Genomic DNA, 27,949 nt, shown 5'->3' with positions numbered 1-27,949 from the left:
GATATGACTACGACACCCCCCCCAAATGTCCCAAAATGACCTGATATGACTACGAACACCACCTAAATGTCCCCAAATGACCTGATATGAACAGGACATGCCCCCCAATTGTCCCAAAATGACCTGATATGACTATTTAGCCAATAGGTTTCTACTCTTTTGCGAATGCAAATTTTAAAAATTTTCAGTAGCTTCAATACATTAATTTTGGAAGATTTTCACCAAAGCTAACGCTAACTACAAAATCCTCATTTTGCGTGGGGTGCTGTCCCCTGAACACACGCAACGACGACACGTTAGCATGGCAGGATAACCTCGCAGCTAGTCCGAGGGCTAACGATCCTCTATTCCTCAGATGACGGCGGTCTGTAATGTGTGTGTTTTATGCATGCATGGCCTAATCTGAATTATTGTAAAGTAGTGTTGTATTTGCATATGAGCTCCAGGGCTATAGCAAAATTAGCATTTTTACAACAGCTCAAATTAAATCCCTCTGCTTAATTTGCCCGCATGCTAATTTGATTTGAGTGTATTGCCTTTTCCACACAAATGTTACGACTGCTCAGTATGTTCTCTTAAGAGCAACGCACACATATGCGGCATGCGTTTGCTTCCCTACTTAATGACACTAAGCCCCGAGAGGATCAGACGGCGGGTCAGGGTAATTCCCGCCACTTCGCCGAGATCGTTTGTCATCCTGCCGGACGTCTGCTCGGGCGGAAATCCCGTCGTCGGCCTCCGTTCGATTTCAAGGCGATTCGATATCAATTTCAAAACATAGAAATTTAACTTTTCCAACACATCCACCAAAGGAAACCTACCCAAAAATGGGTTTAAAGAGCAAAATGATAACGCAAAAACAGTTCATTTAATGCCACGCTTCCCATTTCCACCATGAAATTTCCCATTATCCTTAGTCGCGATTGTTGATCGGGTGCCGTGGCATCCGCCGAGCAGGGCTGGCTACGAGCGTCGTGCCATCTGTTGAGCGGGGCCGACTCAGCCATTTTGTGCTCCCGCGTGCCTCATCCACGACGTCCGGAGCGCCGACAGAGGGCAATGTCCCCCCCGCCCCTCGCCCTCCATCAAGGCGGGCACATTTGAGTCCACGTGACAGAAAAGGTAGATAATTATACCTTGAGGGCTACAATGGCTTGTCACTAGGGGTGTAATTTCAAAGAGTCTGATTTTAGGGCTCAATAATTAGCCCTCGGACAAAAATGCTTTTCTTTTTGCCACTCGACTATCAATTACTGAACCAAAGAACACACTTTTTAGCTCTTTCACTCCTGTCGACGATGATAGATGGCCAATCACGTGGCTCTTTTCCATGGAGGACCAAATGTGACGTAATGAAATATAGTAATACATCTTTCAACTAATACAGTGTTATGAAAAAGTATCTAAACCTTTTGGAATTTCTCACATTTCTGCATAAAATCACCATCAAATGTGAACTAATCTTTGTCAAAATCACACAGATGAAAAAACTGTCTACTAAACTAAAACCACCTAAACATTTAAAGGTTTTCATATTTTATTGAGGACATTATGCAAACAATGACAGAAGGGGGAACCATCACATTTCATATTTTGTGCCCCCGTCTTTGGCAGCAATAACTTCATGTAGCTGTAGAACAGTCCGGCACATCTATCAGGACTAATCTTGGCCCATTCTTCTCTCCAAAACTGCTGTAAGTTGGATTCAGTCAGATTCCTGGGATGACTGGCATGAATCGCTGTGTTTAGGTAATGCCACAGCAACTCAATGGGTTCAAGTCTGGACTTTGACTTGGCCAATCCAGAACATGTATTTGGTTCTTCTGAAGTTGATTTACTCCTGTGTTTTGGATCATTGTCTTGTTGCAGCATCCATTCTCTTTTTAGCTTCAACTGTCTGACAGACGGTCTGTTTTCCTGCAAGACATCCTGATAAACGTTTGAATTCATTCTTCCATTAATGATTACAAGTCGTCCAGGCCCTGAGGCAGCAAAACAGCCCGAAATCATGATGCTCTTTCGACCATGTTCCACGGTGGGGATCATGTGTTCATGTTGGTGAGCGGTTCCATTTTTCCTCCACCCACGACATGGTGTGTTACTCTCAAACAAATCAACTTTGGTTTCAGCAGTCCAAAAAAAAATTTTGGCAAAACCTATGTGGCGTGTCCAAGTGCCTTTTTGCAGACATTAAACGAGACAGCAGTGGCTTCCTCCAGTGAAAAAACATTCTCAGCCATAGTTTTACATATAGTTGATATGTGCACAGATATATTGGACTGCGCCCGTGACTTCTGTAAGTCTTTGGCAGACACTGTAGGATGCTTTTTTTTTTTTTTTTTTTTTTTTTTTTACCTCTCTGAGTATTCTGCGCTGAACTCTTGGCGTCATCTTTGGTGGACGTCCACTCATTGGGAGAGACGGAACAGTGCCAAACTCTCTCCATTTGCAGACAACTTCTCTGACTGCCGATTGATGAACATCCAGACTTTTAGTGATGGTTTTGTATCCTTTCAAATAGAAATCAACAATCCTTGATCGCATGTCTTCAGACAGCTCTTTTGACAGAGCCATGATGGACATCAGACAATGCGTCTCATCAAAACGTTTCTTACCAGGGGTGTGTTTTATAGTGGGCAGGGCAGCTTTAAACCACTCATCAGTGATTGGGTACACACCTGGGTCCCCTTAGGCAGAGGGTTAACTTACTTATTTTCCCTCCTTCTTTCATTGTTTGCATGCTATCCTCATTAAAATATGAAAACCTATAAATGTTTGGGTGGTTTTAGAGTAAAGCAGACACTGTATTTTTATCAGTGTGATTTTGAAAAAGATCATATTTGATGGTGATTTTATGCAGAAATATGAGAAATTCCAAAAGGTTCAGATACTTTTTTATACCACTGTCAATAAAAGTGTCATTAATTGATTAAAATACCAGGTCATTTTACGTAAAAACGTATCCAATTATTTCACTAATAAATTATTTCACGACAAATTATGTTTATCTGTCAAATTCACCCATCAAAGTCAGTGGGCGGGACTAACGCTGATCTAAAAGTCGATTGCTGTCGTCTGAAATCTTTCAAACCGTAGTGGCAACGGGTGATATACTCTTACATGGAGTTTGAAGGGAGGCAGGCGGAGCAGTGCCCCCACTAATGGCCGAAAAAAGTCATTGCATTTCTTTATACAATATACGGATTTAAAATAAAGACATAGCCGGTAAAATGTTGTCTATAAAAGTTTATAACTACCATCAGACGTCAGATCCACTAATGTCCAAAGCCCCCCATATTTTTATTTCATTTATTTATTTTAAATTTCCCAGCAAGCAGGATTGATGCAGAGTTATTCAATAAATAAAAATTTAAAAAAATATTAAATGTGATGGTTTACTTACTTATTTTTCCCACTTCTGTCATCATTATCATACTATCCTCATTAAAATATGAAAAACTATACATGTTTGGGTGGTTTTAATTAAAGCAGACACTGTTTTTTCATCTGTGAGATTTTACCAAAGATCACATTTGATGGTGATTTTATGCAAAAATGTGAGAAATTTCGAAAGCTTCAGGTACTTTTTCATACCACTGTATGTCAGCTCAAGAGAAAATAACATTTATTCGCCACTCCCAGTCTCGTGCTGTCATTGAAAGCCATTGCGTTAAATCCAAAAATTCAATTTCTTCTTCAGCTCCACGGTCAGTTTACTGAATATTTTTGCATTGCGCGACAATACGTCGGAAAGTTTGAAGAATGATTTGCCTTGACGTTCAATGACCTTGGGTGAATTGGGCTCCTCCTATTCACACTGAGGGGGATTTCAGCGGGTGCAAAGGGAGTGATAAAACTTTTATTCATCCCACTGTGCCTCCCGAAGCTAATGATTCATGGATGCGGCTGGGGGGGTTGCGTCACAGGGCCAGAGCTCAATGAGGTTTGAAAGCTCTTGTCACACATCAACGGGCAGGTGCCTGATGTCGAGGAGCTCCATTCCCGACACTTCTCATCATGACATTCCCCGGCTGGGCTCAGCACTTCTGCCTCACCTGATCGTTTCGCTTTGGCCACGTGTCGGGGAAATGGAGACTTGAGCACATTTTCACGGCAGTCACGGATCACTAGAGGGAGATAACTTCCTGCCTTAAATTCAGGAAATGAAGCTATTTGTTTACACGCCTATTTTATTTGTGTAAAAACAGGAAAATACTAGCATTAAGTGTTTGGGTGCCAACACTAGGCTGTGCTATTTTGTTTCCGAGTGAGCGTTTATGTATCGTCACTCATATGATGTACTGAGCCCCACCCCCACCCAAACTCGTCAGTGTCCTCTCCTCTCAAGGCTTTCTTATCTTGCCCAGAGAGAATATGCAATGTTGCTTTAACCTTTACCTAGAACTACCAAGGGTGGATCAGTGGATACAAATCACTTTTGTAACCAGAGAAGGGTCATCTGACCCTAATCAGCATATCTTTTGTGAGCACTGAGGTCCTCATTCGTCATTCCCATTCACAGTCACAAAACCACAGGGCTGTCTTGGCTTTGTTGGACAGTGGACCCTTCAGGCAGGCAATCGGGTGGACAACCTTTTTACTGTATGTACTGTCACTGGGGTCAGTGACACCAAACTTTTGAACGGTAGTGTACATGTGAGCATTGAGGTCCTCGTTAGTGATTCCCATTCACACTCGCAAAATCACAGGGTGGGATTGCTCCAATTAGCACCTTGAGTGTTTGCAGGGCATGGCTGTCTTGGTTTGTCGGACAGTGGACCCCTCAGGCAGGCAATCGGGTGGACAACCTTTTTACTGTATGTACTGTCACTGGGGTCAGCGACACCAAACTTTTGAACGGTAGTGTACATGATTGCGACTTCACTACGCTAGAGTCTCGTCCACCATTTTTGCCCAGGTCGACTGACACGGAGATGATACAGACATTAACCGTGTCGAGTTCTAGTATAATGTCCGGGACATAATCGGGACGCAGTATGTGTGAAAGCAGCCTAGAACAACTAAGGGTGGATCAGTTGATACGAATCACTTTTGTTACCAGAGAAGGGCCATCTGACTGTAATCAGCATATTTTTTGTGAGCATTGAGGTCCTCGTTAGTCATTCCCATTCAAACTCGCAAAATCACAGGGTTGGATTGCTCCAATTAGCACCTTGAGTGTTTGCAGGGCAGGGCTGTCTTGGCTTTGTCGGACAGTGGACGGCTCAGGGAGGCAATCGGGCGGACAACCTTTTTGCTGTATGTACTGTCACTGGGGTCAGTGACGCCAAACTTTTGAACGGTAGTGTACATGATTTCGACTTTGCGATGCCGGAGTCTCGTCCGCCATTTAAGCCCTGGTCGACTGACACGGTGATGACACAGACATTAACCGTGTCGAGTCCTAGTATCATGTCCGGGACTTATGTCCGGTATGTATGAAAACAGCCGGTAAATTCCCGGGTCACAGTGTGATTTATGTGAGTTCAACTTTACTACGCTAGAGTCTCATCCACCATTCTAGCCCAGGTCGACTGATACGAAAATGACACGGACATTAACCGGATCGAGTCCGAGTATAATGTCCGGGAATTAACCGGAACGCAGTATGTATGAAAGCAGCATAGAACTACTAAGGGCGGATCAGTTGATACAAATCACTTTTGTAAACAGAGAAGGGTCATCTGACCCTAATCAGCATATCTTTTGTGAGCACTGAGGTCCTCATTCGTCATTCCCATTCACACTCACAAAACCACAGGGTTTGATTGTTCCAAATAGCATCTTGAATGTTTGCAGGGCAGGGCTGTCTTGGCTTTGTTGGACAGTGGATGGCTCAGGCAGGCAATCAGGCGGACAACCTTTTTACTGTATGTACTATACACTGAAGCTTGTGTTTGCTGTGACAAAACAGCTGTTTGAGCTGCTGTGGAAAGTTCTTTGGTCAGAGTGTGCTTCAACATAATAAACTGTGAGCCTTGACAACTGAATGTTGGACTTGTCAAGACAAAGTAAAGATACTTGATGGGATTTGTTCCGGATGTTCTAACACTCATTTTCTAAAATGTAGACAGTCTGGTTTAGTTACAGTTCTGGATGCTAGTCGCAGTTTCATTCCACATGGCCCTCTCATAATTTTTACATGAACCCAGGAGTTGACAAGATTTGCAAATATTCAAGATGCTAATTGCAGCTATCCAGAGTGAAACCATTTGATGCCTTTCTGGTATCTCTTTATAGCCAAAAAAACGCCCGGGACTTCCAGTGTTACCTGTGCTGAGCTGAGTGATCATCACACAGTAAATGTAACTCATAGTGTTAGCATAGCGTTCGCGTTAGGACTTTTTTTTTTTTTTTTTAACATACAGTTCGTGGCGTACAGGTAAGTATACTTAATTGAAAATAATGTACTGTTTTCCTGCTAAGTGTGTATTATCAGGAAGTTAGCATTGTCCTTGTAGATGCTACAATATGTGCTCGTCTGTCAACGTTCATTCAAAATTGTTGGAAAATATTTATTCATTTTTGGAGTGTTTTGTTTTTTTACAGAGGAAAAATTTTTTAGTCAACGTCAACAAAACTAGATGAAGACAAACATATTTTGTGATGACCAAAATATAACAAAAAAAATAAGCATTATCAACACTGCTTCTGTGAACCACAACTCACACCGAGTCTCACACCTGATGACATTTCTTCCAAGGTCAAACAGCTAACAATCGTACAAATCTTTGGAGAAAACTTACTTTGAGCGTCGGCGAGGTGGAGGAGCAGACCCAGGGTGATGAGCATCAGCGCGGGCCTGGCTCGGCGCACGGTGGGACAGCTTGGCACCAGCATGCTTTGGCAGCCTCGGTGGCGCTGGCTCACAGAGCCCTGTGAGTCAGTCCGCTCTGATTTCTCAGATGCAGCGAACGTAGTCACAGCCTACGCCGGACGAGAAAGAGAGAGGAGAGGAAGTGAATGAAACAAAGCTCTTCACTCGCCGGGTTTTATCTCGACGTGCACATCGGTGACATAATCCCGCGCGGCCTCGGCCGGAGGTGCCACATTTAGGAGACAACCGACGTGCTCGCGGGCTAGGTTCTGACACTTCTCCAAATGGAATCGTCACATCAGGACGTAATAGAAGGAACCCAGCGGAGATATGCACCTGTTGAGATTGCATCTCTGGGGCTCACATAAATCAAAAGGACTGTGATTGGTCGACACAAAATGCCATGATTGCTATGTCTGGTCAACATGGATACAAGCAACAATCCCGCTATTTTTCTGTTGGTTGTATGGAACTGGTTGAGGAAAGAATTGTCTGGATTAAAGAAACCAAGGAGTGCTACGTGAAGCCCCGCAAATGTCCACGAAAACACACAAAGTTAAGGATACAGCCCACTAGTGACTGGGTGGGCCACTACAGCGGAATGCGTCACTTCTACGCAGAGCTTCACATGCTCTTCGACGGCGTACGGTCGACGCCGTACCTTCGCCATCGGCACGCCGTAGAAGCATAAATAATGCATAAGATTGCAACGGAACATCAGCTTTCCCCAAAATGAAGAGTCACCGAGAACCAAAAGTGGTATTTGCCATGTGGCAAAATGGATTTTGCCATGTGGCATTTTTTTGCCATGTAGCAACATGGATTTTTGCCATGTGGCAGAATGGATTTTGCCATGTGGCATTTTTTTGCCATGTCGTAAATGGATTTTGCCATGTAGCATTTTTATTCCCATGTGACAAAATGGATTTTTCCATGTGGCATTTTTTTGCCATGTAGTAACATGGATTTTTGCCATGTGGCATTTTGTCTATGCCATGTGGCATTTTTTTTTTTTTTGCTATGTCGTAAAAGGATTCCGCCATGTAGCATTTTTTATTGCCTTGTGGCAAAATGGATTTTGCCATGTGGCATTTTTTTGCCATGGACCAACATGGATTTTTGCCATGTGGCATTTTGTCTATACCATGTGGCATTTTTTTTGCCATGTCGTAAATGGATTCCGCCATATAGCATTTTTACTGCCTTGTGTCAAAATGGATTTTGCCATGTATAATTTTATTGCCATGTGGCAAAATGGATTTTTGCCATGTGGCATTTTGTCTATGCCATGTGGCATTTTTTTTTTTTTGCCATGTCACAAAATGGATTTTGCCATGTAGCATTTTTATTCCCATGTGACAAAATGGATTTTTCCATGTGACATTTTTTTGCCATGTGGCAAAATGGATTTTGTCATGTAGCATTTTTATTGCCATGTGGCAAAATGGATTTTGCCATTTGACATTTTTTTGTCATGTGACAAAATGGATTTTTTCATGTGGCATTTTTTTTGCCATGTGGCAAAATGGATTTTGCCATGTGACATTTTTTTGCCATGTGGCAAAATGGATTTTTGCCATGTGGCAGAAAGAATTTTGCCATGGAGCATTGGCAACATGGCAAAATGTATTTTGCCACATGGCAAAAAAAATGCTACATGGCAAAGACAAAATGCCACATGGCAAATACCACTTTTGGTTCTCTGCCCTGCTGAATGACTAAATTGAGTAAATGTTCATTACAACACGCTCAACTTTTGTTCAGAATTAGGTACTCATCACTGGTCTCGATGTGTCTTGCTTTTCATTCATTCGCGCAACTTAACAGTCCTTTTAAACAGTGTGGAGTTTTGAGAGTGCATTGTTCCACTACAGCGAAACCAGACGAAATTTGAGGCAAATATATTGTGCGATTCATTAAAATGAATTACAAAGTTGATTTCAAAATCAATATACTGACGGCGGTAGACAACTGGGAGTTGCTGTCGGCGGCGTTTCACGTCAATTCAACAAAAATGTTTTCCCCACACGTCCAAAACAAATTTTCAATTCTTTCCAGCGGTTGCGCCCTCTTGCTTGCTAATTCTGAAGTAACCTCAGCAGAGGTTTGGACCCAGGACCGCTCACCGCTGGCATGTGGGAGAGAACGCATTCGGCACGCCAGCTCATCAGCAGTCAGATGGCTTGGTGCCGGAACAAAAATGTGACAAGTCCGTTTCGGAAAACATCAGCAATCCTCCCCTTTCTCGTCTTTGGCTGATAAGTATCACTCTCGCACACACTCCACCCTTTTCTAATTAACACCGCGCATGTTGTCTGGCTTTGTTTAATAATGCACGATGGCTATCATCCTTTTTGAATAGAGGCAGCTCTGAATAGGAACACAATAACAACACCAGGGGAAGAAAGACGGCTTTGTGCGCGTGTTGTTTTTCTCCCTCTTTCTCTGTATTGTCATCAATGTTCTATGAAAAGCATCAAAGTGCAAAGCTCACTTTTTAAAGACTGCTGTGCATTTGGAATGAGACTAAGTTACTTGGAGTTGGACATATTTAACTCGAATGAATGTTCGCTGCCAGCCTTCCGGTTCAAAATGGATTAAACGTCTACTAGCGAGGAACCTATTTCAGACTAGAGTGACTGTGCAGCTAAGTCAGACAAAGTACTATGAAAAAGTATCTGAACCTTTGTGGAATTTCTCACATTTCTGCATAAAATCACCATCAAATGTGATCCTCGTCAAAATCACACAGATGAAAAAACTGTCTAATTCAACTAAAACCACCCAAACATTCATAGGTTTTCATATTTTAAGGAGGATAGCATGCAAACAATGACAGAAGGGGGAAAATAAGTTAGTGAACCATCACATTTCATATTTTAATTTAATTAAATGTCCAGCCTCTATTGTACTCCTTTGTACTCCTGAGTGGTCACAGCTCCTGGATGGAACACACCATTTGTACCCTTGATATATATCTTGTTTATAAAGTCTTCGAAGCAGGCAATCCTTGGCTGGGTTTGATTCTTTCTCTTATTTGAGCTATTGATTGATACTTGTCTTGGAGTTCAAACTTGAACTTCCCTGACACAGGTGTGTGTTTTATAGTGGGCAGGGAAGTGTAAACAACTCATCAGTGATTGGCCACACACCTGACTTAAAATGTTTGGTAAAAATTGGTTTCAATTGCTGTTTAATAGGGCTTTCAAACGATTAAACATTTTAATAGAGTTAATTACAGCTTAAAAATTAATTAATTGTAATTAATCGCATTTCAAACCATGTATAAAATATGCCATATTTTTCTGTAAATTATTGTTGGAATGGAAATATAAGACACAAGATGGATATATACTTTCAAAATTCGGTACATAAGTACTGTATTTGTTTATTATAACAAATCAACAAGATGGCATTAACATCATTAACATTCTCTTAAAGCGATCCATGGATAGGAAGACTTGTAGGTCTTAATAGATAAATGTTAGTACACGTTATAGACATTTTATAATAAAGCCCCTCTTAATGTTTTCGTTTTAATAAAATTTGTAAAATTTTCAATCAAAAAATAAACTAGTAGCTTGCCATTTTTTTATGTCAATAATTACACAATGCTCAATGGCCATAAAATCAGTTGCACCCAAGCGCCAGCAGAGGGCGAAAAAACACCAAAAAACACAAGTAAGTGGACATGTCACTGTGCTTTCATTTTAATCTGTTTGAGCCGGGCATGTGCGTTAATAGCGTCAAATATTTTAACGTGATTAATTAAGAAAATTAGCGATAATTTTGACAGCCCTACTCTTTAAGTCTCCTTAGGCAGAGGGTTCACTTATTTCCCCCCCGTTTGTCATTGTTAAGATGCTATTCTCATTAAAATATGAACAACTATAAATGTTTGGGTGGTTTTAGTTAAATCAGAATCTGTATTTTCATCTGTGTGATTTTGACAAAGCTCAGCTCACATTTGATAATGATTTTATGCAGAAATGTGAGAAATTCCCAAAGGTTCAAATACTTTTTCATACCACTGTGTTGTAGCACTTGGCTTTTGCGATATTAACAAATGACGTCTTCCGACCATTAAATACTTTCCATATTACATTATGTTTCCATGGCAATTTTCTGAGTCAAACTAAGCCACGACTGCGGGCTCGCAGCCGTCACAAGTTGAAATCCTGACAAGTGCACGACAGGATTTGATTTACTGGGCTTATTTACTTCTAGCGGGCTTTCCCACCAGGGTAGCGAGAGGGAGGCAAATATGATGGTATAACACATTATCATCAATTGGACAATGATACGATATTCAGCGGTGATTCGATTTAAAGGCCGTCGATCGATTTAATACTTTTAATAATTATTATAAGGATCCGCACTGACAACACTTTTTCATCAGCCCATCTTTTAGGGTGGCAGTTGCCCCACCCGTGCCACCCTGGTGAATCTGCCCCTGCTCCCCACTCTCACAAAGGAGACTTCTTTTATGATACGCTGATATTGTCAACACCCCCTTCCATCCCTTATCATCCCTCCTGTGAGATGCACCACAGGAAGCTAATTGGGTCTAATGACCTTTGCCCGTGTGATAATTGCTCCAGAGGCACCTGCTGGTATTGCGAGTGCAGGAATGTTGCAACATATCAACTTGCTTGTTTTTCATATGAATTCTTTCCCCCTTTTAAGCGGGAGAGGACGACGACGAGGGTCGTACATTTTTTCATGTCTAAATTCAAAGCACTTTTTAAGGACTTTCAAGACCTATTTTCCAGTACATTTTGGAAAAATCCCAATGTTTCTTTTTTGCCTTCTCACAAGTACGCAAACATCTTCAAAAATGTTCGACGACCCCAGAGGCTCTAGTAATTTAGCTTGAAAGGTGCCGATTCAGAAACCCCATAAGAGGCAGTGAAAGTTTTGTGCTCTGTGCTAGCGTAGGCTTAGCATGTTGTTCGAATGACGGAGACACACATGTCACGCCTGATGAAACCTTGAGAAATGCGCTTTCTTAGAGATTTGGGGCACTGGAAAAATGGCTCTCATGACTCCAATTGTTAAGCTAAATGATATTTCAATTAAAGTTTGCATGGAACTATAGTTCACAACAACAACAAAAATAACAAACTATTCCATTCTTGCTGAAACTAGTAAAGCAAGGTTATTACAAGTTGTGCATAGTGTGGAAAAAAAACAAGAATAAACAGTAAAAGTTACTCCACTCGTGTAAAGCTGTCGGAACACAAGGATGCTGGGATACACACATGCAGTAGAGGTCCCTCTTAGCCAATTGGAAGCCAGGAATGCTAGGCAATAGCCAGTGGAAGAGCAGCTATGAGTATGTTACATTCAGTCAACTCTGGCAGCTGTGAGTACCAGCCATACTGTATTTCCTGCCTTTCGTATCCTGAAATTTCTTTTGTCACAAGACGTAATATTTCCCATTCAGGCATGTCTTAACCTGAAAGCATGTGGCAAAATGGATTTTGGCATATGGCGGGTTTTTTTTTTTGGGCCTTGTGGCCAAATGGATTTTGGAATGTGGAATGTGGCAAATTTTATTTTGCCATGTGGCAAAATGTATTTTGGCATGTGGTATTTTTGTCGTATGTGGAAAAATGTATTTTGGCATGTTGCATTTTTTTTTTGCCATGCGGAAAAATGTATTTTGTATGATGCATTTTTTCGCCGTGTGGCAAAATGGATTTTGGTATATGGCAAAATTGATTTTGCCATTTGGCAAAATGTATTTTGGCATGTGGCATTTTTTGTCGTATGTGGAAAAGTTATTTTGGCATGTGGCATTTTTTTGCCATGTGGAAAAATGGATTTTGGCATGATGCATTTTTTTTTGCCATGTGGCTGGCAAAATGGATTTTGGTATGTGGCATTTTTTTGTGTATGTGCAAAATGGATTTTGGCATGTGGCATTTTTTTGCCATGAGGCAAAAAATATTTTGGCATGTGATATGTGGCAAAATTAATTTTGGCATGTGGCAAAATGGATTTTGGCATGTGGCATTTTTTTCGTATGTAGCAAAATGTATTTTGGCATGTGGCATTTTTTGCCATTTGGCAAAATGGATTTTGGAATGTGGTAAGTGGCAAAATTGATTTTGCCATGTGGCAAAACTGACTTTGCCTCATTTTTTTGGGCACGTGGTATTTCTTTGGATATATGTAATTTTTGCAGGCCATGCACGTCCATGCCATTGACAGCTATGCACGTCCAAAATTTCCATTCATTTTAAATGCCAGAAAAACAAGTGTGGCAGTGATTTTTTTGACCGTACACTTAGTATTACAGCACACTGACATGCAACTGGCACCCAAATAAGGCTATGCCATTGACGGCTATTGACGTCCAAATTTTCCATTCATTTTAAATGGCAAAAAAACATGTGTGGCTGTGATTTTTGACCGTACACTAAAAATCCTAGCCCCCGCTTCTTCAAAGTTAGTATTTTAATTACCGTATTAATTTTTTGCATTTTTTTCGTATGTGGCAAAATGCTAAATTTAAGCCTTTGTCATACCTTGAGCAAGCATTTTCGAACACCCGTACGAACCCTGTTTTCAGGAAGCAATTGACGCTAAAGTTGTCAACTCATTAAAGCTAACCACGCCAGGCCAGGCAGAAGCTAACTTGTACTACATTTTTGTTTACAGAGTGGCCTTATGTCGGAACGCCTCTGTTTGTTTGTCTTCATTTTCTTCAGCCTCTCCTTGACCCCCCACTCTCTCTTTCTGTTCCCCAACAGCTGTTGGCTTCAGATGGATGGTCACCTAAAGTGCAAGACCCTGACCTGCCGCGGATTGACTGATGATGCCCCGCGCAAGGTTACGGCAAGACTTTGCCGTGCTCGCGACGAGGGGAAAATTTGTAAAAGTATTTCATCTTTGTCTACATGCGCTGATCGCCGGCGCTGACCTTGATGGCGCTTCGTAATGGTCGCGGTTAACGTCTTTTCAATGGGTGATGATGGCGGCGGTGAATGATTGTCAGTTATGTTACGGCGTCGTATAGGGTCACGCTCGACCTTGCGTGTCAGCATTAGTACAAGCATGAGGTTGGGGCACAAAAAAAATGTGTTATCATGCAAACAGGCTGCTGCTAGAGGAGTCCATTGTGTCAAGAGCAGAAAGTGTGTCGGGATTGGGCTGGGTGAGAAAAATGTGAGGAGCGGCAGTCAACCCGCAAAGGCTCGGATTAAATTTACGCTGCGTGAATTTGGTGCTGCTTTGGTTCAATCATGTTACATACAAAGCGAGGAGAGGTGAGCAGAGCGCTGCAAATTAAATGGATAAGTGGAGCAACTAGGCAAGGGGAAGCAAATAATAAGTAGGTGAGTGAGGGGTATATAAACATTCATGCATATTTCAGCGATTATCAAATGAATCAACATTATTTTTGAAGGTCGGTTGCCAACCGTCCCTTGAAAAACAGAATCGTCCCGTGTTAAGAAACAAAAGTACGCGTCCCGTATTATCATGAAACTTGTGTTTTATTTGAAGAAACAACGAATACTGGTATGGTGCGTTTCAAGAATATGTCGGGGAACGCAGTCCCCCACCTTTTGGACAATTCCGTCATCTCATTGGTCAAACAAGTATTAGCGCTTGGGCTGGCGTGATGCGAAAAATAAACGAAATAATCCACAAAATCAGCTGAATCTGCAGTCGTTCTGCGGATGGATGGATGGATGGATGGACGGACGGACGGACAGACGGATACTACGGGATTGTTGTTTTTATTTTCTTTTTCAGGGAGTTGGCAACCCTCCACGCACCCCAAACGTACTAGCTCCGTGTTGGGATGAAAGATGAGAAAACAACAGACCATGAGGGAGGGAGTAGCAGCATTTAAAACAACTAAACGATTAGGATTAAAAACACTTTTTCTTTTTGTATACAATTGAACGCGGCTGTTGACATTTTAGTGCTTTTTGAAGCGCGGCCAAGCCGTTTGCTATGTAAATGCGCTACGGAGGAAAACGCCAAGGAGGCGCGGAGGTGACTCGGGGGGGCCCCCGAGCGCCACATTCAGAGGGCAGCAAAAGAATCAAAATGCCAAGTGTCTCCCATTATCTAAATGCTAATTTGCCTCGGTGTACCCTGAGCTAGAATGTTATGCCACATTAGCAGTGGTTCGAGTTCCCTTAAATTACACAGGCGGCACAATACTATCTCCTCGCTGAAGGTGATGTTTTCATGTTGACCGACATGCTTTGCTTTCGAGAGGCTTTAGTTGACCTTATGTGAGACATAGACATCATCACTGACGTGTCAGTTCGACATTTTTGCGCGATGCCTAACTACGAAGGTTGTACCGCATACAAAAAGGAAGGACATATTTACGTAAAATAAATGCTAACAGCAATTTTTTTTTGCTTCTAACCAAGAATCGAGACTGTTTTACGTCCATGTCTATGAAAAATTCGGGGATTTAAGTATTTATTCACAAGAATTTTCGAAAGAAAAGCTCCTTTTACGCTAGGCGCCCGCTAGCCTCATTCACTAACATAGTAGCATGGTACTTCGTCAATATACATAAAATAAACCCTAACTGTACGGTTTGCTTTTAACCAAGAATCGAGACTGTTTTACGTCCATATCTATGAAGAATTTGGGGATTTAAGCATTTATTCACAAGAATTTTCACCAGAAGAGCTCCTTTTACGCCAGGCGGCCGCTAGCCTCATTTGCTATCATCCATATCTATGAATAATTCGAGGATTTAAGCATTTATTCACAATAATTTTTTACCGGAAAAGCTGTTTACATGAGGCGGCTGCCACATTGACTTACAGACTAGCATCATACTTCGACATATTTACGTAAAATAAATGCTAACAGCACATTGTTTTGGCTTCTAACTAAGAAGTGAGACTGTTTTACGTCCATATCTATGAAAAATTCAGGGATTTAAGCATTTATTCACAATATTTTTTTCCAGAAAAGCTCCTTTTACGCCAGGCGCCCGCTAGCCTCATTCGCTAACATAGTAGCATGGTACTTCGTCAATATACGTAAAATAAACCCTAACTGTACGGTTTCTTAGCTTTTAACCAAGAATCGAGGCTGTTTTACGTCCACATCTATGAAGAATTCAGGGATTTAAGCATTTCTTCACAAGAATTTTCGCCACAAAAGCTCTGTTTACGCCAGCCGGCCGCTAGCCTCATTTGCTAACATCCATATCTATGAACAATTCGAGGATTTAAGCATTTATTCACAAGGATTTTTTTATCGGAAAAGATGTTTACATGAGGCGGCCGCCACATTGACTGACAGACTAGCATTATACTTCGACATATTTACGTAAAATAAATGCTAACAGCACATTGTTTTGGCTTCTAACCAAGAAACGAGACTGTTTTACGTCCATATCTATAAAAAATTTGGGGATTTAAGCATTTATTCACAATATTTTTTTCCAGAAAAGCTCCTTTTACGCCAGGCGCCCGCTAGCCTCATTCGCTAACATAGTAGCATTGCACTTTACTATATACGTAAAATAAACGCTAACTGCACATTTTAACCAAGAATCGAGACTGTTTTACGTCCATCTCTATGAATAATTCAGGGATTTAAGCATTTATTCACAAGATTTTTTGCCAGGCGGCCGGTAGCCTCATTCGCTAACATAGTAGCATGGAAATTCGTCAATATATGTAAAATAGACCCTAACTGTTCGGTTTCTTTGCTTTTAACCAAGAATCCAGACTGTTTTATGTCCATATCTATGAAGAATTCGAGGATTTAAGCATTTATTCACAAGAATTTTCACAAGAAAAGCTCCTTTTACGCCAGGCGGCCGCTAGCCTCATTTGCTAACAGTCAGAGGCGTACCAAGGGTGCCCCAGGCAACAAGCAACATGGGGCCCTTCTGAGTCACATGACACACATACATACTCGCGCAGTATATTGAACACAAGGGTGGGGGGGTGCGAGTGCACGCTGCGTCCACGTGCGGTCATCTTGGCCATAAAAGTGACGAAAACTAAGAACTTTACACTGACTCATATAGATGTACTTACATTCGTTCATGGACGCACTCAGATTCCTCTCTGCTCGAAATGCGCACCTTACACCTATTCTCGCTCCCAGAATACGCAGCGCTTGTGACGTAGGACAATAACAGGACTGGTTGCTATGGGAACGTACGTATACCCAAGGAACCTTGATAAAAGGAGTATTAAAATTGCTGATAAAATCGTTTAGGATTATTTTAGATGCATATATGTTATATTTTTCTTATAGAGTATTTGACGAGGAATACGATGGACCCATTTATAGATTTTTGGGGGGAAAAATCACAATTTCTTTAAGTAGTCACATGAATAATGAGGTGGCCTGTGAAAATCAACATAAAACAACTCGGCAAGGACTTTCCAGACAGTGCTTGGTGAGTCACTCTTTAAACAATCATGTGGTATTAATAGCTGATTGGACTTTCTTAAACATGTATAATCTACGTGACATGGTTAGTGCTATGGATTGATAACAGAATTGTTAGATAATCTGCCAAATTATTCCATGGTATTGAAACACTCCCTGCACTTGTCGCTGCGACAGTGTAGTAAAGCTGCGTGTGCTAAATCTGTAGGCCCTCTTGGGGCCCCTGCTGGCTGGCGGCCCTAGGCAATTGCCTGGTTTGCTTAATGGAACGCGACGCCTCTGCTAACAGTAGAGAGTGTATCATGATAATCAAGGGATATTCTATTCTATAATAAGTTGTGATTGTATATAGAATTTATTAATGATCTATTTACTATTTATTTATGATTAATTCTGCATGTTTTCCTCAAGTATTAAGTTTCTGATGTTTAATTGAGTGATTTGTTAGCTGTTGAAAAATTGCAAAAAAAAACAAAAACAAATTAAGTTGCTATTTTGGTCAAAAACTTTGATCCTGAAAATGAAGGTGATTTTTTTTTTTTTGCATCTAGTGTAAAATTTGAGAGTTTTAGAGCCATTTAAAGTTTTTATACTTGTATAAAAAAATAATTAATCGGGATTTTATAAGGGAACGACTTTATATTTTTTGATGCCGCTGCTCATGGAGACTCACATATGGCCAAGGTAGGTGCCTGTTTTGGTTTAGGTCGGTAGCAGCTTTGGTTTTTGTAAATATTTGAATTTGAAGTGTTTGAAAATAGGCCCCCTACGAATCGGCCCCGTTTCCCGTGTCATGTCAATAGGTTATGAAGTCTATGTTTGACATTTTCCATTTGGAATTCAAAACGTCACCTAACTTCACTCGTTGGCTGCCACGGACAGTGATCCATGTTTCTTTCGCCCCCGACCAGTCAAAATGCTTCATGAGAAGTCAGTCCCTGGCTTGACGAGGATGTGCAAAAATCACGTCACAAAAAGCTCCCCCACCGGACTTTTCCGTGTTTTTGCAGAGCGATAAGAACACTGAGGCAACATCCTGAAAGCGCACAGAGAGCAACGCAAGCGCGAGCTTATCAAAGCCTTTTGCATGGAAATAAATCAGTGGCGGCAACAGCCAGGGCGGCGGGATGAAAATATGATCGCTGATATGAGATGCTTATTTGCTGACTACACAGATGCGGGCGCATTTTTTGTTGTTGTTGTCCTTCCTCTTTTCATCACGATAAGACGGCCAGAGGACACCTTGTGTGGGTGGGACGTTAGCATTTAAAGTCCTTTAAATATTAAGTGCTAAAGAATTCTTCGCCGTGGCCGTATTGCTGATTAAAAGATATTTGGGCCGCCCTTGAAATGTTTTTAGCACTCGTCAAGGTTCCACCCGAGGCAAAATCAACTCGAGAGTTGATAAACCGGCGCGGTCGGCGACTTTAAAACGTCAAAGCGACGGTCGTATTTCGCGCAAAGAAGGAATCTGTCTAGGTTAGAGATTGAAATTCAAATGCCATCGCCAAACAAATGTCAGAACAGGAAATCAAAAGCGTTTAGCGCCCCCCCGTTTGACATTTTAAAGAGATTTGATTTTCCTGCTCGCACATAAATGCCATAAATTACAGCGAGGAAAATTTGCCCAGATTTTCGCATGTTCGTCAGAGACGTTCGGTTGCCTTGAACGAGTGAAATTCCCGGAGACGCCCTCCAAAGTCCCGTCACTTCCCGCAACGCTCAAAATCCGTGATTAAGGACTACATTGTCAAGTGTGACGCAGCCTCGACGGGTGTCGACGGCGGCCTTATCATTAACGGGGGGCTGCCTCCCTGCCTGCGCCGCCTGGGCCTGCCCAAGTGTCATCTAAATGAGATAGTGCCCAGGAGCTGTGGGATTAGCTACTGCATAATTACCTATTTAAAGCTCCTAATTGAGCATTTCATTAAGAGACACAGATTCGGCCACTTGGAGAAAGTGCATTTAGATATACTCTACTTGTGCCTGCGTATCTGGAGGAGAAGCAGACCTTGAATTTGGTGGTTATTCGTAGAGGTTGACCGATATGGGATTTTCAAAGGCTGATGACTATACAGATTTTTTAAAAATTAATTCAGTCAATGTCTAAAGCCGATTTTGCAAGCTGATTACAACAGGTAATTGAAACACTCATTCTTTCAATGTTTATTTTAGTGATTTTATCTTCTGATACTTCCTATTGTAACACTGGCCACTAGGTGGTGCTGAAGGAGATAGTACCTTTTCCCGTATTTAATGTTTATTGAGCAAGATTGACGCTGACAAGCCCTCGTCTGCCTCATTCTCGCAATCAGTTCTCCCGGACAGTCCAGAACAAATGGCGGGACGCCCTGTCCCAACACAAGGAACACCGGAGAACGCCCAATATCCAACTGATAACATGACTGACAAGACTCCAATAGCCCCTTTGACGCTGAGGTGGCAAACTGTCTAACTGTTTGTATTATTCTAACACACTTAATATAATCAATCAGGGAATAGTATCGTTTCTTGTCTTTACTGTTCGACTGTTTGTATTACTCTAACACACCCAATATAAAATAAATAGCACTTACACCATAGTTTAAGGAAAACAAGCAGAACATAGGGCATAAGAGGTACATGACACCGTCTTATCATGGAAGCCCAATGTGTGCGTCATGCAACTAACTGAGCAAGATTGACGCTGACAAGCCCACGTCTGCCTCATTCTCGCAATCAGTTCTCCCGGACAGTCGAGAACAAATGGCGGGACACCCTGTCCCAACACAAGGAACACCGGAGAACGCCCAATATCCAACTGATAACATGACTGACAAGACTCCAATAGCCCCTTTGACGCTGAGGTGGCAAACTGTCTAACTGTTTGTATTATTCTAGCACACTTAATATAATCAATCAGGCAATAGTATCGTTTCTCGTATTTAGTGTTTGAATTACTGTAACACACCCAATATAAAATAAATAGCACTTATTCCATAATTTAAGGAAAACAAGCAGAACATAGGGCATAAGAGGTACATGACGCCTTCTTATCACGGAAGCTTAATGTGTGCGTCATGCAACTGACTGAGCAAGATTGACGCTGACAAGCCCACGTCTGCACTATTTTCGCAATTGGTTTTCCCAGACAGTCCAAAACAAATGGCGGGACGCCTTGTCCCAACACAAGGAACACCGGAAAACACCCGATATCTAACTGATAACACGACTGAGAAGACTCCAAGAGCCCCTTTGACGCTGAGGTGGCAAAATCCCCAACCCTCGTTGCCCTGACAACAGTAACTTCTGAATCCTCCTGTCCAATCCACAAACAGACAACCGTCTTAAACAACGCCCAAACACACCCTTCTTCCTGCCAACGGGCAGCCCAGCGAGAGCCTTCAAAAGACTGAATGTTGAACTAAGAGTTGTCATTTTTTCTCGGGAACCTTTTGTTGACATGTGATAGGGTGACCTTGCCTCCCTGCCTGTTTCTGTGAGTCTGTTTCTGTTTCGCCTTGCCGTTTGATCGCTGTGGACCTGAATAAATTGTCATTTTGTGGTTTGAAGCCTTTCTCCAGGTTTCAAAATGGAGTCAGTACAAAGGGTTAAGACTAAGGTGAACGCGCGGAGTTTGGCCTTTTGTTTTTTTTTTTTTCCTTTTCAGGCATGACAGATCCAAACATACAGCATTCAGTTGTGTTTGTATTCAGTAAAATGGAGTTTGGCCTTTTGGCCGGGATGTCCGGGTACCACCTGCCTGCCCGGGTCGTTGGAGCTGTACCAGCGTGGGTCCGGCGGTTCGGCTGGCGCGATTTCGGTAGTCTGGCTAAAAGGTCAGATTCCTTTCGTGCAAAATGACAGTTAATAAAGATCATCACCCAAACAGCGAACAAAGCAGTTATTCTATTATATTAGCTCTATATTAGCTGATATCAGCTTATCTTGGGAAAAAAAGTCTATATGGGTCTGATATATCAGTCGGCCAATATATCTGTCAGTCTTTATATGAAAGATCATCACCCAAACAGTGAACATAACAGTTATCCTATAACATCGGCTGATATTGGGCGATCTTGAAAAAACTCCATATATTAGCTCGATATATTAGCAACATACCGGTCAACCTTTATAAGAAAAATCAGCACCCAAACAGCTAACACCTAAGTCCTTCGATTATATCGGCTATATATCAGCCTATCTTGAAAAAAAGCCCATACAGTGATCGCTCGTGGATTTTTTCTCAAAAAAACAAAAAACAAATGAGCTGTCCCGAGCTGATCAAGCACCGCATGCGCCAATCATCGTTTAACTTGTTATACAGTTGCTTTGGCAACTCATTGTGTGTAAGTGAGCGGACTTGAGTGGACTCTCGTGAAGCATTCAATAAAGCCAGGAATTTTTCTGCTCTATTCTTGTTTAAAAATAATTCGGCGGGACAGTAACATGTTTAAAACTTCTAGGGGTGTCAAACAATTAAAGTTTTTTTAATCGAGTTAATTACAGCTTAAAAATTAATTCATCGTAATTAATCGCAATTCAAACCATCTATAAAATATGCCATATTTTTTTGTAAATTATTGTTGTATTTGTTTATTATAACAATAAATCAACAAGATGGTATTAACATTATTAACATTCTGTTCTTAAAAGCTTCTTAAAAGCTAGCAGAGGGCGATAAAACTCCGAAAAACACAACAAGTACACATTTCACTTTGTTGTCATTTTAATCTGTTTGAGCGGGGCATTTGTGCGTTAATTGCGTCAAATATTTTCACGTGATTCATTTCAAAATGACCGCCCGTTAACGCGATAATTTTGACAGCCCTAAAAACTTCTCATAATTATTACATTTACAGTGCGACTTCCCGGTTTTTCACCTATCGCGGCGGGTTCGGGTCCTCATTAACCGCGAAAAACGGGGGATCACTGTATATCAGCCCGATATATTGGCTGACCGATATATCAATCGATCTTTAGTTATTAGCAATTAGCTTGTTGAACTGCTGTTGACTGCTAGTTAAATTCAGATCAAATGTTTTTATTTATTTTTAAATCAGCAGTCTTTGTTCAAACATCTCCTATTGAATGTATTCAAGCATCTGTGAAATGTTAATCCATGAGACAGTTTGCCCAATGTGGTAACGATCTGTATTTATCAGCTGCTTTTATGCCTCGACAGTAGCCGCTTTACAGTATTGCCTCCCATCTGTCTATAAACACGGACAAGCCGACGCGACAGCAGGCAAGGCCGCTACGCAGGACGCCAGCCCGGCCTTCGCTAGCCACTCGTGGATTAGAAACGCAAACAACCGAGAGATTTATCAAACAGGTCGTTAGCCGGACCGGCCGAAGTGAAGTAGGAGTCCTGAGAAACGGATGGCGTTGAACGGGCCCCGCGATCCGCAAACAAAAGTGGACCCCGTGCGACACAAGGGGCCCCCGTGGTCTTTTGTCACTGTAAACATTTTGAATGGCAACAACAATTAGAGCAGAATGATGACTCCAGATAGCTTCCCAATGACCAAACGTGTCCCAATTTCCGCACACGAGCATATGGGGGGGGATCATTGGGGACGTTGGCTCGTCTTGCTAAAAGACTAGCATGCAAAGTGGCGTCCCTTTCTCAAGGGGGTGGCTGTTGGGCAGACACCAGCTGCTATCTGCCACAGATAAACTGTCCGGCCCTTGGGGTGAAATCATACTGGCACTTCAGCCTGGAATGCTGAAGATGCTAAAGGCTGGGATGACACGAAATACCACATGCCACGGTACTATTTAGGATTTCTGCACCAGAAACTCTCAGGGTCATGGGTATCAACTCACTCACTTAAACTAGGGTTGTTAAGATCATGTTTTTTTTGCTCCCGATCCGATCCCGATATTTCCCGATCCGATTGCTTTTTTTTTTTGCTCCCGATTCAATTCCAATCATTCCCGATAATTTTTCCCGATCATATACATTTTGGCAATGCATTAAGAAAAAAATGAACAAAACTCGGACGATATATATACATTCAACATACCGTACATAAGTACTGTATTTGTTTATTATGACAATAAATCCTCAAGATGGCATTTATATTATTAACATTCTTTCTGTGAGAGGGTTTCATAGAGAGAAAGACTTGTAATTCTTAAAGGATAAATGTGACTTTGTATATTGTGACTAAATATTGCCATCTAGTGTATTTGTTGAGCTTTCAGTAAATGATACTGTAGCCCTGCCCAAATGCATGATGGGAAGTGGAACCATGACTGTGCGCAGTGGTACCAATTGATATATCTTCTTTGCATTGGGAAATAACATCATAAGGTGTTGAGAAAAAGATCAAGTACTCCCTTTCTTCCTCACATTGCTTTCCCATGATATTTCTAATTGTTGAGAGAGGGATTTGAAGGCTTTAGCCAATTATAAAAAGGCTCCAAAGGCTGCCAAAATTCACTCTACTCATTTGACACTGCCTTTTAGCTCTATATATAGGTAAAACGGCGCCATTACAGATTGAACGCGACAATGCGTGAGTGGGTCGTGCAGCGCATGCGTTAATTGTGGTAAATATTTTAACGTGATAAATTTTTTCAAAAAATTAACGGGATAAATTTGCTAACCCTAACTTAAGCCTAAACTAAAGACTCTGGATGAGTGTAACATATTATGTCTGTAACGTTAAATACACTTAGAAAACGATTTAATTAAAAAAATATATATATATAAAAAAAAAAAAAAGGCATGTCCGATTCCGATACTTTGAAAATGACGTGATCGGACCCGATCGGGACATCTCTAACTTAAACAGTATGACGGCGGTTCCGCCTGGTTTGATAAAAGGCTAATTCGTTAGCCCTTCTGGTTCTGGTAGCATAACTGGTTGAAGTGCGTACGACAGGAAAAAAAAAAAAGTCTTAAATCGCATTATTATGTGAATTGGAATCATATTTTGAGACGATTCGACTTTATACAACAATCTGGTAAAGCGCAGATGATGAGCAATTAGTCTTTAAACACTAGAAATCCCAGAGAATTCTGGTACTCCTACTAGTCCCAAGCAATGGCCGATATGGACTCTCCCCCGGAAAACCCAGAGGTGGCCAAAATGACCCAAGGGCTTTAGAATTGGCAAGTCGTTGTCCAACAAACAACAGCTATTCATATGGAAATGCAACCGCTACACATTAACTTCAAACACAATGACCACAATTAATGCCCCATGCCCCTGGTTCAGTCCTTCTAAAACATAGACACAATACCTGCTTTACATTCAAATTGCAGTTCTAAGAAACTTTTTTTTCCCCTTCAAAACAATGCACACATTTGGGCCATTTTTCTCTGTCGTTGTGTGTGGAGTATAGGGGAAGTGAGTTAAAAAATTTGTAAAAAGTGTCATTTGTCATAAATAAATGTAATTAAATGAATGTAAATAAATGCAGTAGTCGGCTGAGTCAAGAATCTGCACTGGACAAGGTGTCAAGAGTCAAGAATCTGAACTGGACAAGGCGATGATGCTGGAACTTTTGTTTGCTGCCGTTCCAGTGAGATTTACAAAGATGATTGCCTGAAAAAAACATCAAAATTCCCGCAGTCCTTGATGATATAGGGCTTAAATCTTCGATGAATGCACAAGTGTACATTGAAATGTCAGACAGCTTTCTTTTCCCTTCAATTGAAAATATTTTTGTCATTTTCCAAAATGACAATGCGTCATGCCACAGGGCTAAAACTGTTAAACCATTCCTTGGAGAAAGACTCATCCAGTTAATGTCATGGCCTGCAAATAGCCCAAATCTCAACCCTATTGAAAAAAAATGGTCCACAGCAAGGGCCCGACCTGCAAGGATGATCTGGCAACTGCCTTCAAAGAGAATTGGCACCAAATTGATGAAGAATACTCATCAAGTCCACGCCTCAGAGGCTGCAACCTTTCATAAAAGCCTGATGTGGTGCTACTAAATACTATAGATTTGTTTTGTTATTTCTTTGTTTGTTTCTAATGATCCCATGTTTTTTTTTTTTTACTCAGAATAGAGTGATTCCATATATATTTTCCCTGCATTTGCTTTATAAAATTAACATTTACTGACCACCACACTTTTGAACTAATTCAATATTTTTTCAACCTTTTTATCTGAGTTTGTTCTACATGACAAAATGTCTGAGTGAGTGCTCGTCCGAGACTGGGGATTCCATACTTTTTGCTAGGAGTTGTATAAAGCAATGCTGTATTGTGAGACGCTGACCCGGGTGACGTCACATTCGCATTCGTCCTAAACCCGAGACTGAAGCCGGAGGTGACTCATTTTAATGGCGCGGGATTGAAAAATTGAATATACAAATCGATCGCTTTCACACACATCCAAGCGGTCCATTTCACTGAGGAGCACAAAACACTGCATGAAATATGACATAAACATGGTTTTTGGTGTCATACCCAAAATATCGGACAATGGAGGAGTGAGTGAGGCGCTAGAAGGGGAGTGGCCTCAGCATGCCGCAAAGAGGAACTTCATCTTTCTGTAATTATCTCAGGGGCCGTTCCGCCAAGCCGGATAGCTCGGTGTTTATTGCGGCCTGGTCCTCATCCACTTTACGAGCATCCTCTCGCGCACACCCATGCGGATGATTAACATTCACACGGCGACGCACACAAAACCCATATGAGGCCCGAGTGCCATAACAGCCCAATGAAATATATTCAGATTAGAAAGGTGTCGCATAACTCTCGAGCCCGATGATAAATACCCGGTTAGCTCCGTCATTAATCTTGCACGCCCCCTTACTCATTTTCCGGGAGCGGCGCAACCAACGACCGTTGTTTTGCAGTTTTGCAGCCGAAATTCTTTGTCGACGCGAAAACAGTTTACGATTTCCAACCTGAGGAAACTAACTCCGTCCCTCACGAGACGCAGCGCCGATTGATTGAACGTCCGGCGTCAAAGACGGGGCTATTTTTGATCACCGAGATAAAGGTGGTCAGTGCGCAGGAGGACGACAACCGGCTAGGTTTCATCCCACCCGAGGACCTCCGAGCTTTACATTGTGCCGATATAAACTATCGTTTTTCATTGCACGGTGCCTGATTAGCTCTAACGGGGGCTATAAAAACTGGATGCCATTGTTTGGGACGGCGCTTGTTAAGGCGGGGGCGATGAAAAACGACCCCGCGCACGCCTCGGAATATAAAATGATAGAAGGTATAATCAAGCACACATTCCGGGGCCAAATTGTCACGCTCACACAGTTATCTTGTGTCGAGCCAATTGTGATACCGCAATTTTATGGAATCTCTCAGTCGCCCCCGATTGCTCCGCGCTCCATAAAATGCCGGCGAGTGGATCGGGGCTACTATAATGATGGCCCGGGACAGGAATAAACTTGTTTTACAGCCGCAAACAGAATGATGTGACCTGGAAAGGTTGTATTTTTTTGCCGGGATAATGACTATATTTTAGAGTCGGGCTTCAGTGTGAACTTTAATTACTTGTCTGGGGCTGCTGAGCTACACTGGTCTCGAGTACTTTGTAATAAAGTCCATATTGGTACCCTGTTTATTAAACCCAACGTGAATGTCTGCCACACCGACTTTGGAATTTTACATTTGGACGAAAGTCATCTAAAGTCACGGCACTGTTGTTTTCCCTCTGTGTTTGTGAGATATCAACTTGTCGCAGTAAGCAACGCGGTCATGAAAGGTAAAAATAACATGATTCTACAGTTTGAGGTCTCGGTTCTCTTGTAAAGCACTTCTACACAGCTGAGAGGCTCTGTGAGATGTTGGGGGAAATAAAAGGGAAGCTAAAGAAGAGGATTTGTAGGGGTGTTGCAGAAATGCGCGCTCGCTAGCTGAGAGACAGCAATAACCGAAAGTGGTATTTGCCATGTGGTAAAATGGATTTTTCCTTTTTTTTTTTTTTTTTGGTCATGTGGCATTTTTTTTTGCCATGTAGCATTTCTTTGCCGTGTGGCAAAACTGACTTTTCCAGGTGGCCTTTTTTTTTGCCATGTGGCCTTTTTTTGCCATGTGGCAAAATGGATTTTGTCATGTGGAATTTTTATTGGCCATGTGGCATTTTTTTTGCCATGTAGCATTTCTTTGCCGTGTGGCAAAACTGACTTTTCCATGTGGCCTTTTTTTTGCCATGTGGCCTTTTTTTGCCATGTGGCAAAATTGATTTTGTCATGTGGAATTTTTATTGGCCATGTGGCATTTTTTTTTGCCATGCAGCATTTTATTTGCCATATAACTTTTTTTTTTTTGCTGTGTGGCAAAATTGATTTTGTCATGTGGCAATTCTTTTTGCCATGTAGCATTTTTTTGCCGTGTGGCAAAATTGATTTTTTTCATGTGGTTTTTTTTTTGACATGTGGCAAAATTGATTTTGTCATGTGGCATTTTTTTTTTTTAATGCCATGAAGCAATTTATTTTTGCCATGCAGAATTTTTTGCAAAATAGATTTTTTTCATGTGAGATTTTTTTGCCATGTGGCAAAATCGATTTTGTCATGTGGCATTTTTTGCCATGTAGCATTTTATTTGCCATATAATATTTTTTTTACTGTGTGGCAAAATTGATTTTCCCATGTGGCTTTTTTTTATTTTTATTTATTTATTTATTTATTTATTTATTTATTTATTTTTTTTTGCTATGTGGCGTTTTTTTGTCATGTGGCATTTTTTTGTCATGGGGCATTTTTTTGCCATGGGGCATTTTTTTGCCATGTGGCATTTTTTTTGCCATGGAATATATATATAT

The 27,949-nt window shown here is 41.4% G+C and overlaps 1 protein-coding gene across 35 annotated transcripts in view; it reads right to left on the bottom strand.

Moving 5' to 3' along the window:
• Window positions 1-27,949, bottom strand: part of LOC130928466 (receptor-type tyrosine-protein phosphatase delta) — a 424,924-nt gene that overhangs the window by 116,897 nt on the left and 280,078 nt on the right. For all 35 annotated transcript variants that reach the window (XM_057855080.1, XM_057855082.1, XM_057855084.1 and 32 more), the window contains exon 10: window positions 6,747-6,927. In XM_057855080.1, the coding sequence (XP_057711063.1) occupies window positions 6,747-6,840 (94 nt within the window). In that variant the 5' untranslated portion in view covers window positions 6,841-6,927. The remainder of the gene's footprint in view (window positions 1-6,746; window positions 6,928-27,949) is intronic.

Source organism: Corythoichthys intestinalis, chromosome 13, assembly GCF_030265065.1.
Source record: "Corythoichthys intestinalis isolate RoL2023-P3 chromosome 13, ASM3026506v1, whole genome shotgun sequence".
NCBI lineage: Eukaryota > Metazoa > Chordata > Actinopteri > Syngnathiformes > Syngnathidae > Corythoichthys > Corythoichthys intestinalis.
Note: the sequence above shows the minus strand (reverse complement) of the source record. Positions and strands in the feature narration are given on the sequence as shown.